The following is a 10,198-nucleotide window of genomic DNA, read 5'->3' on the forward strand; positions in this document are numbered from 1 at the left end:
TAGTCTAGCACTGGTTAGGGCAGAGCTCAGGCTCTGCCTTGAATTTTGGTCAAGAACCCTTAGGTGCTTAGCCAGAACAAGTCTTAAGAAGGATGAACCTCTCGAGCCCTTGAAGTGCTGCCCTTGGGCACTGCAGTGACAGGCACAGAGCTCAGAGGATGCCCAAAAGCAAGCAAGACCCTGTCCTGGCTTCCCCCCAGGCCCAGAACCCCGGCAGAAGTGCCCAGCAGACTTACAAAGACAGCGATGTCTTTGGGGGCACTGATGACGGTGCCACTCGGAGAGACGTCTTTGGTGATGTGCTGCACTGTGATGGCAGTAAGGTGGACTCGTGCTGGCAGCTTGATGACCACCTGGCCCTCATGCCCTTTGAAAGCCCAGCAGCTTCCTGGGGAAACATTTGGCTGCAACCAGAATGCGAGAGCAATGACGTGTGAGAGGTCGGGGCCAACACAACCGCCCGTGTAGTTTGAAGCGTTGGGGCTGGGATCTCTGTGGGCTCTGTTTCAGCTTGAAAATCAGGCCTTCCCTGCCAGCCAAAGGGGGATCAGCATGACAGGACAGAGAATACTGATTATGAAACCATCCTGGTCGGGGCCAAGCAGAAACACCTCTGCCCAGGGTCCCCATGGGGGGCTTCCCCCCTGCTCCCCCCACCCGCCCATGAAAAGCAGTTCTTAGGGGTGAGTGTGCAAACAGGGGGTCTTGGTTTACTGGCAATGTGTCCCAGGAGGCAGGACCTCTGATGGAATGAAAACCCCTCCCCACAAATTATGAATTTTTTTGAAATTATGAGGCGTTCGAGCAGAGCATGGAAATGAACAACAATTTTACTAAAAAGAGGGAACAAAATAACAACCAAACAATAACAGAAAAGATGGGGGTGCAGTCACAGGAAACAAAGAAAGCTAGTTCCCACCATGCCAGCATCTTTATTCTTTTAAGTTCTCACAGTATTTTTCCTAGTAGGACCCTCCCTGCTCCCTGCCTTGGGGTGTGGGGACGGCGGTGGCCCCCTGCACTTTTCCAAAACCACACAATGGCATGAAGAAATTTAGCTAAAATTAACCATGACACAGGGTCAGCAGGTAGAGAGAAAGCCTTTCACCCAGCTGTGGCTGAGGACTGTGGGCAGCAGGCAGCAGCACAGCCCAGTTCAGCTCCACTCCCCTCCCCAGCAAGCCCAGCCCTGTGTTCCAGTTTGAGGAATCTGATCTACACTGTGGCTTGAGCAGCCCCTGAGAAAGGTCCCTCAGCTTCACAGGAAGGAAGGAAACTGGCACTGATGATTTCTGCTGAGATACCTGCAGAATAGTATCAGGAGGGTTGGCAGTCCAGAAGAAATATAAAATCCTGCAGACCCAACTCTCTCTGCAGTCGTAGGTCTGGGAAGTTCTCTGGGTGTCAATGGTGGCTCCTGTAGGGAAGGGAGAGCAGATGGCTGCAGGAGGCTACAGACTGAGAGGGCTTGGTGCTCAGACACCATTTCTGATGCCACTGGCCATCTCCATGTCCTCATTTCCCCACCAGTGGGGATGCCTGGCTGCACAGGGCAATGACAGCAGACACATGCCTGGTGACTGCTTCTCTCACAGGCCTGAGAGTGCTGGGAAGCAGCAAAGAACAACCCAGTCATTCCCATTCCAAGTGCAGCAGAGGGGAAAAGAGGCCCTCCCTCAGCACAGGAACATCTGTCATCCCTGTGCCACCAGCACAGGAATGTGTGGGGGGCAACCCCAGAGCCATCCTTGTGGAGGACAAGGACAGGACACAGACAAGGGCAAGGAGACCGGGCTGCTTGTGTCCCTACCAGAGCTCTTCAGGGCCCAGTCAGTCTTGACATAGGATTCCAAAGTCATCCTGGTCAATTCTTGGGAAAGCTACGAGCAAACACAGGAAAGGACCACACCAGTGGGCAGTTCAGCACGGCCACCCACAGAGGCAGAGCTGGGTGTCAGACACGCATGGGAAGCTGTGCCCACAGAGCTGAGGGACTGTGAGACACGAGGACTGAGCAACAGCACCCGTGGCCACAGCGGTCTGACCCCACCAACAACCCCAAGGAGCGCCACCTCGGGGGCTCTGCCCAGCCAAGCCTCTTTCCCCAGAATTCAGGGTCACTTCACTCCTTTGACTGACCTCCTCCAGCAGAAGCTGCAACTTTTGGATTTCAGTCAGCTTGTCCGAATTCCTGCAGGAACAGAAAAGCAGATCCTGTCAGGGGAGCCCATCCACTTGGTGAAGCACCTGAAGTCAGTGAGGAGACACACGTGTGCTTTCCCTGCTGTTCCAGTGCTTCCCTCCACCCCCCAAGCTGAGCAAAAGGCACAGGCAGGAGGGAAGTACGGGAGCCTTTGGAAAATGAGCAAGGTCAGCTAACACCTCTGTACAGGCCCAGTTCCAGTTCAGGAAACATCTCTTACCAGAAGGTCTTCAGGCCTGCTGGAAATACACTTGTCAGCTCCTGCAAGGGAAAACTCTCTCTTAGAACATCCACTGCCAGAGCCACCAGGCTTCCCGGGAAGATTTCCCTAGGAAGGCACAGCACAATCTGCTGCTTCTTTGGGTCGCTCTGGTTTATCCAGCCACCCTCACCAACCTGCATCAGGCCCTTTGTCAGCAGTGTCCAAGCTGGCAGGGAGGTCCCACAGAAAACACCAGCTGCAATTCACACCACCAAGAGATCATTACTGGATAGGGGTTGGCAGCAGACCCTGAGGGCCTGTTGTCTCCTCCCTGCTGCCCTGGGAGTGAGCTGAGGGGTGTGGAAGGTGGGGTGCAGAGAGAGGACGTGCCTGTGACTGGGGCTATCAGCCCAGGCTTCAGCAGACATCACAGCTTGGTCTTCAGGTGTGCTCCATGCCCCAGAGCTGCTCCCTGTTTCCCCTCACTTCAGGGAGCACCAGGGTGCATGGGCTAGGATGCATCCATCCCCCTGCATAGCCCCATCCCTCTGGGCATCCCCAGCTCAGCCCTGGAAATACCTACACTCTTCTCTTGCAGCCTTGCAAGCCATTCAGTCCAGCGGCCAGAACAGTAGCATGGCCATGAGACCACCTGGGAAGTCTTACTGGTGATCCCAACGTCAGTCCCAGTCAAGGACACGCTTGGGAAGCTCTTGGGCCACAGGAGCTTCCACACATAATGGCCCCAAAGGAGAGCTGGCATCCAGCACAGCCAGGCCTTTGCTCTCAGCTGTTTGCTCCTGAAAACTCACCAAGATACACTGAGAGCAACAAGGCATAGACTTTAAACCTCTTCTTCTGCTGGACCATCTTTTGCCTGAAAGAGAGGGAGTCCTGGGGCTGTCAGTGAGCCAAGTCTTGGGCAAACCCCTTCTCAGCAGGGAAGCCCAGAAGTCTTGCCTGGCTTTGCTCCCAGAGCTTTCCCAGACCTGCACAATCTCTCGCCAGAGTTGGGGAAAGTCCTTCCCCTGCAGGCACTTGGCTCTGCCCCAAATGCCAGGCTACGTGGCAGTTTGTCCTACCACAGCCAAACCTGGGGGCTCTGGCCCTGGTGTGCCAGTGACACTGCCAAGGGGCTTTGCTCTTGGCTCTGCCTGAGAGTGGCTGCAGCACAACAGCACCCAAGATTCAGGGCTCAGGTGAAAGCCCCGGGCTGCTGGCTGAGGAACACCATCAGTTCTCCCTTCTGCTTGCACTCAGACATTCCCATCCTGCCCCTTGTCCACAGCAGAAACATGCAGTACATACGCCTTGAGGATGTATGGGCTCAGATGATTTCTCCCCAGGAAGACAAGGTCATCTGTCAGTTGGCAAATCAGCCTCAAGAACGTCCCTGGGCAAAGAAACCGTAGAAAAGTTGTGCCTGTTTCTTGGGGTCTTTTTTCTGTAGGATGCCGAGCCAGACGTGGGCACTGGGCCCTACACATCCCTCCGTGGGGTAAAAGGTGCAGCATCCTGCACCCCTCCTGCCACTAAGGACAGTGGGCTGGAGCTCTGGCACAGCACAGCTCTCCCAGCTCACCCCAGAGGATGTCACAACAAGTGTCAGTGAGGAGCTTACTTGCAATTTCTTTGGCCTTTTCCAGATGAAGGGTCACCAGAGCTGCAGTGAGTGGAGCATCTTCACTGCTTCCAGGAGAAGAGAAACAAGCTGGTATCAGCAGTCCCCTCCAGCAGCACAGCCCAGTTCTCACGCTGTGTCTTCCTTCTCCCCGACCCAAACCTTCCCCTGGGCAGGCACCTCTCGGTGGCTGTTTGGAGAGGGGGCACAGCCTGCTCTGCCCCACCGTGGCACCCCCACCTCTTCCCTGGGTGCTGGTGGTCTCCAAACCCCTCCCTTCCCCACACAGAGCTTTTGGCCTAGGCCAGTCCCCCCCAGAAGGAAGGCTCTGCCCACCACAGGGCTGATCTGCCATCTCCCCCGTGCTGCTCCAGCCCCACCAACCTCGTTGTGCCCCATCCATCCCACTGCCCCAACCTCACACCCCCGGGGCAGGAGCAGCCGACCCCTTACCTGCTTCTCAGCTCCACAGTCACCTCTGCCACCTCATCCTCACACCCCAGGCAGCGTCTGGAGGCCTCACGACGTCTCCTCTGGGGAGGTTTTTTCCTCGCCATCTCCGGGCAATCTCGGCTCAGCTCTCACCTCCTCAGCCCCTTGGGTGGGCTCTGCTTGGGGCAGCGGCCACGGGGCAGCTGTGGGTTCTGTCCCCCCCCCCCACCCCGTGCCACAGCTCTGACCTCACAGCAGCCACCAAGGGGGTGCCCAGGGCGACAACCATACGGAGATTGGGGGGTTCCATCCCCCGGATGCAGCACTGGTGGGGCCGCCTTGGGTGTTGAGCCCACCGTCTAACCAGCAAGTCACGTACAAACAAGCAAATGATGCTCGCAGAGGGCCAGGAATCACAGGATGATCGTGGAATCACGGAATGGTTTGGATTGGGAGGGCAATGCGGGGCCACACGTGTCAGAACTCTGGGGGTTGTCGTGTCTCAGCCTCAGCACTGCCAGGCGCTCGTTCCCCAGGTGGGCACAGGGAGGGAGGATGAACCCTTCCTGCTGCCCCTGAGGCCCCGTGCTGGGGCCTGACCACCTTGTGGTGAAGGAACCACAAGCCCTGGAAGGTGTGAAGCCTGGTTTCTTACAGCTTTGTGGGTAAAGGACAGGTTCTTGGTGCTCAGTGAGTTAACTCAGAGTGCTCCTCACACAGCTTCAGGCCTTCTAATCAACCCATGGCGAGAAAGTGAGAGGACCAGGCTTTGCCAAGGGCAACCACAGTAGCTAGAACAGACACACCTGGTGTTTCTACCTGCTTATCCAATAAAATGTGCTCACATACGCACCATAATCTTGCATAACTGAAGAAAGGATGCAAAAAACTTGGGTGGAAACCCAAGTCTGTCACTATCTGCTTAGTAAATCCAACCACTGCTCGGAAACCAGTCATGTGGCAACACTGAATTTTATTATCGGAAGAAAACTCCCTTGCCTATTTAAAAAAAATTTGCAAAGGTAGGAACACAAGCAGTGACATACAGAGATGGCAACTGAGGCCCCAGGGCAGTTGTGCAAATATCACTGTTGTGCCTCTTAGGGATACACTTGATCTTCATCCATACTTTGGATCCGGCTGACTGAGGAGCAGCAGGTCCCGTGCCCTGGTGTGAACTTACAAGCTCCTGGCTCAGGTACAAGGAAATGAGGGTGCCTTGGAAAAAATATTTTGAAAGGTGGTTTCAAAGCCCAAACATACCAGATAACCAAAGTACAAAAGAAAACAGAGCTGAAACAAAGACCTTTATCTTCTCTAGCCTACTTACTAGCAGCCAGCTACTTCACTCTGTAAACATTGCCCTCAGGATAAGCTCAGTTTGGGCTGTCCCTGAAGTGCAGCTGGACTGCACAGCAGTGACTTTCCTCCTGAAACAGGGCACCACCATTGTCAAAGTCTGAGGCTAAGATTAGACCTGGCTGAACCGAGGTTTTGTAAGAGTTTAGAAAGCAAGGGGGTCCTCTCTGAACCTCGTTGTAAAGATCTTTCTTACCCTCTCTTATCCTGCTTATGCAGCAGCTCTTTTGTGCTTCCCTTTCTTCTTCCCCTTCCTCAGCTTTGGCCAGCTGAAGAACATGGACTAGAATCCTGGAATGGTTTGGGTTGGAAGGGACCTTAAAGCCCATCTCGTTCCATGGCAGGGACACCTTCCACTGTCCCAGGTTGCTCCAAGCCCCATCCAACCTGACCCCAACCATTCCCAGGGATGGGGCAGCCACAGCTTCTCTGGGCAACCTGTGCCAGGGCCTGCCCACCCTCACAGGGAAGGATTTCTTCCCAACATCCAATCTAAATCTATCCTCTTTCAGCTAAAAGCTATTCCCCCTTGTCCAGTCACTCCAGGCCCTTGTCCAAAGTCCCTCTCCAGCTCTCTTGTAGGCCTCCTTCTTCTAAATATTTTCTTGGTCATCTCAACTTTCTGCCTTTCAAACAAGTAGCTTATCTTAACAGGACAAGGATAGATAGCACTGTTTTGACCTCAAGTAAGCAAATATTTAAACTGTTTATTTAAAGATAAGAATTAAGAGGACTGGAAAAAATGACAGCTACATGGAAAGTGAAAATTCAATTTAGTGCTTAAACAACTTGAATCCTTATGCTGTAGCTGCAGCAGCAGGCTGATGCTGATTATGATAAAACCAAAAATCCTTCCACTAAGCTTTCAAATGACAACATAACTCCATCTCAGGGGAGACAAAATCTATATATGGAAACACTGCCATATGTCTCTAGTGCCTTCTCAGCACAAAGTTTCTCTTAACGGCACCAAGAACTTGCTGGTATGAAAAATTACAAATTTTAAGTGCTATTTAAAGTAATTTACGGTTCTATCGACAGGAGTGAGAAAACAGTCAAGAATTGGACTTGCAGAATGGGAGGTGATTCATGATTTTCTCAACAGCTTTTACTACAGATGAAGGTTACACCTCTCTACTTGGGAATGACACACTCTGATAGTATTGGGCTGGCTGGCTTGGTCAGCCTTGCAGTTTTTCAGTCAGAGAAGAGAAGGAACTGAGGAAGAACAAAGCAGACAAAAGCCAGCAGGTATCAGTTCCAGCCAACTTTCACCTGAAAAAAAAAATAAATTGCATCTTTATCAGATATTGGCTTTTCTAGCAAATGTCCTTTTTTTTTTTCATCCTTTGCTTCACTAAAAATCTCTTCTGCCCAGACTTTGTTTTTTTTCTCCTGGAGAAACAGGGAAGCACTGGGAATCCTGCACAGTTGCATAGGGAAGCTGTTGTTCGCTCAGCTCTGCAGCTGTAGGGGGAGATGCTACAATTCCATGTTTCACCTGCACCTGCAGCTGTCCTTGCCTTACACCCTGACAGATCACAGGGGAGCCACGTCAGGAGAGAGCTGGGTCTGTTAAACTTGGAGAAGAGAAGATCTCCTTGTGGCCTTCCAGTGCCTAAAGGGGGCTTATAAATACGGGAGAGGGACTTGAAATACAGGGGGGAATGGTTTTAAACTCACAGAGAGCAGGGTTAGATTAGATGTTAGGAAAAAATGCTTCCCTGCGAGGGTGGGCAGGCCCTGGCACAGGTTGCCCAGAGAAGCTGTGGCTGCCCCATCCCTGGAAGTGTCCAAGGCCAGGTTGGATGGTTCTTGGAGCAACCTGGGCTAGTGGAAGGTGTCCTTGCCCGTGGCAGGGGGTGGCACTGGATGGGTTTAAGGTCCTTTCTAACCCACACCATTCTGGGATTCCATGCTGCTATGATTTTTCCATGGCACTCTTGGTCACGTGAGGTCACAGAGTGGGCTGGGGGGTGTTCTCCTGTTCTCCTGTGGGTTGTGCCCCAAAACTCCCTTGTTGGAACACGGAGGCCCCGCAGTGAGGGGTCACTCTTGGCTGTGTATGTGTGTGTGAGAGGGAGCAGAGGCCAAACCTGGGCTGTGGGACCATGTCCCACGTCCACTACAAGTTCTCCTCCATGCTGAGCTCCGACGTGGTCACCTTCAACGGCCCCAGCATCGCCCTGGGTGAACTCAAGCACCGCATCATGGCCTGCAAGAGGCTGAAGGCAGCGAACAGCAACCTGCAGATCCTCAATGCCCAGACCAATGAAGGTACCCAGGGATGAGGGGCACGTGTGTGGCCCCCACGCAGTCACCCTGGGACCTGTCCAGCCTGGGGCGTGCTGAGACTGGGAGTGCAAGTGACCCCAGGGTGGCAAACCCAAACGTGAGATTGATGTGCAACGTACACTGGTTGTAAATTTCTTTTGTTTTCTGGGAATTTTCGAGGTAAAATGATGATGAAATATGGGAGGATATCTCAGCACAGAGAAGGCTTTGGGGACACATCAAAGCACTCACCCAGTACCTCGAGGGGGTCTTTTAAAAGGACTAATGTATTAAAACCCATCTGAGGTTTTCTAGGTTACTCTGTCATGGCAAACACCTTTACTTCAATAGTTTGGACAGCTGGGGTTTTTTCTAGATGAAGTGATGTGTTACAGTAACGGTTGATGTTTTGAACTGGTGTTTTTATTTGGATTCTGTGGGATCTGGTGAGTTTGGCACTTCTAAACTGATTGCCAGGAGGGGCAGAGGGAAAGGTACTTGTTAATACAGCCAGGTAGTAACAGGACAAGAGGCAATCTTTTTAAACTCATAGAGGGCAGAGTTAGATGGGATATTGCGAAGGAATTCTTCCCTGTGAGGGTGGTGAGGCCCTGGCACAGGTTTGCCCAGAGAAGCCCAAGGATCTACTGTGTTTGTAGCCTGGCAGAAGCAAAAGCAACTCAAGCCAGAGCAGGAAAGAACTTCCTGAATTACCAACTGTCCTTCAGTGACCTTTGAGAGCATTTTGCTGTTGCCATTCAAACTACTTTAAAAAAAAAAAAAAAAGAGATAGAAAGATTTTGTTACTTTCATTTGATTATCAGACCTGAAGATTTCTTCAAAGGTTCCATCTGTGCACTGAGACAATCAAAGCACGATGTTGCAGCCAAAATTTTGCCTTCAGATCCCTAAAGGGATATCAGTATCCCTTCCCATGAATACCCATTCTCATGGGGTGTCTTTTCTCGTGTTTGTTTTGAGAATACACCGACGCCAATGCCCTGATTCTGAAGAATTCATCGGTGATCGTGAGGAGAGTCCCGGCTGGAGCAGGTACAGCTGCCAGCAGAGCAGAACTTAAGTGAGTATTGGATTCCTTGTGAGGGGCACCTCTGTGTGAGCTTTTTTAATGAATAATTCAGACTATGTTAAAGCTGCAGTTGTTTTATGTTGCTGTGCAGTAGATTTTAATGTATCTGCCCCAAAGGCAGCAGATTTTTAGGTCTGCTGGGACACGGGGTTCAAACTGCACCAATGGTGACTTTTAAGATGGTTCTGTTGGGTTTGTTCTTGGGGTTGCTTTTGCTGAGAGCCAAGTCACAGACCCTGTTCCCTCTTCATGGGGAGATTCTTTATGCTATGTGAATGCTTTTATTGCTTTTATAGCAAAGACAGGTATGCCTTGTAGCGTAAAGTTTGTTCCCCTTTCAGAAGTGTCTGATTATCAGTGTTTGATTATTTCCTGCACTTGGGGAAGGCAGAGCCCTCCTGCAGGAGTACCTGCAGGATGTGGCAGTTATTCTCACACCCATTCTGTAGATAAAAAAACAAGGGTTGCCAGCTGTTGACCTGTGCAAACAAGGATATTCATCCACAATTAATTCCTTTTAGTTGCCTGAAAACAACGTTCATTTCAGGCAGGAGAAAAAGACCCATACCCTAAACTGCACTGGCTTTGGTGTGAGTGCAATGAAGGAATAGTTAATTCTTTCCAATCTCGAAATTCATGAGCAATTTAGCATGTCACCAAACGTTACAGGTTATCTTTCTGTGTCTGTTTGTACCTGTTGGGGTTTAGGAATGATATTCTCCAGTTTAGGAATTATATTCTCCGTTTTAGTACACCCACTAAAACCCTCTCCCCCCTGAATTTGTGTGGCCCTGCATGTCGTTGCTTCAGTGCTTTCAGGCTCTGCCCAGTGGCTCCAGAAGCCTCAGGGCTGTGCTGAGAAACATGGCTTTGGTTTTATGATCTGGTTTCCCTGCTTTAGGCTGTTTTAAAGTGCTTTACTTTAAATTCTGACCACCTTTCTTTCTTCTTCTAGATGTCAAAAAAATCCAGTGAAGGGAACACCCAAAGCAGTATGTAAACCCACAATCTCTCACC

General features: G+C 51.3%; 2 protein-coding genes across 2 annotated transcripts in view; one reads left to right on the forward strand and one right to left on the reverse strand.

Moving 5' to 3' along the window:
* The window catches only part of LOC114064779 (SUN domain-containing protein 5-like), a 6,151-nt gene extending 1,508 nt beyond the window's left edge, over positions 1–4,643 (reverse strand). Inside the window, exons 1-10 of the mRNA XM_027898116.1 lie at positions 4,480–4,643; positions 4,027–4,094; positions 3,714–3,798; positions 3,218–3,282; positions 2,600–2,661; positions 2,424–2,464; positions 2,140–2,191; positions 1,811–1,880; positions 1,305–1,417; positions 237–404 (exon numbers count right to left, since the gene is read on the reverse strand). Coding sequence (XP_027753917.1) covers positions 237–404; positions 1,305–1,417; positions 1,811–1,880; positions 2,140–2,191; positions 2,424–2,464; positions 2,600–2,661; positions 3,218–3,282; positions 3,714–3,798; positions 4,027–4,094; positions 4,480–4,583 — 828 coding nt within the window. The 5' untranslated portion in view covers positions 4,584–4,643. The remainder of the gene's footprint in view (positions 1–236; positions 405–1,304; positions 1,418–1,810; positions 1,881–2,139; positions 2,192–2,423; positions 2,465–2,599; positions 2,662–3,217; positions 3,283–3,713; positions 3,799–4,026; positions 4,095–4,479) is intronic.
* Positions 4,644–7,922: 3,279 nt separating this feature from the next.
* The window catches only part of LOC114064789 (E3 ubiquitin-protein ligase RBBP6-like), a gene marked incomplete at its 3' end in the record, with an annotated part of 6,318 nt that continues 4,042 nt past the window's right edge, over positions 7,923–10,198 (forward strand). The window contains exons 1-3 of the mRNA XM_027898134.1: positions 7,923–8,094; positions 9,073–9,172; positions 10,137–10,173. Of these exons, the coding sequence (XP_027753935.1) occupies positions 7,929–8,094; positions 9,073–9,172; positions 10,137–10,173 (303 nt within the window). The remainder of the gene's footprint in view (positions 8,095–9,072; positions 9,173–10,136; positions 10,174–10,198) is intronic.

Source organism: Empidonax traillii, unplaced genomic scaffold (genome assembly GCF_003031625.1).
Source record: "Empidonax traillii isolate 1590-97213 ecotype Southwest subspecies unplaced genomic scaffold, ASM303162v1 scaffold579:size954524, whole genome shotgun sequence".
Classification (NCBI taxonomy): domain Eukaryota; kingdom Metazoa; phylum Chordata; class Aves; order Passeriformes; family Tyrannidae; genus Empidonax; species Empidonax traillii.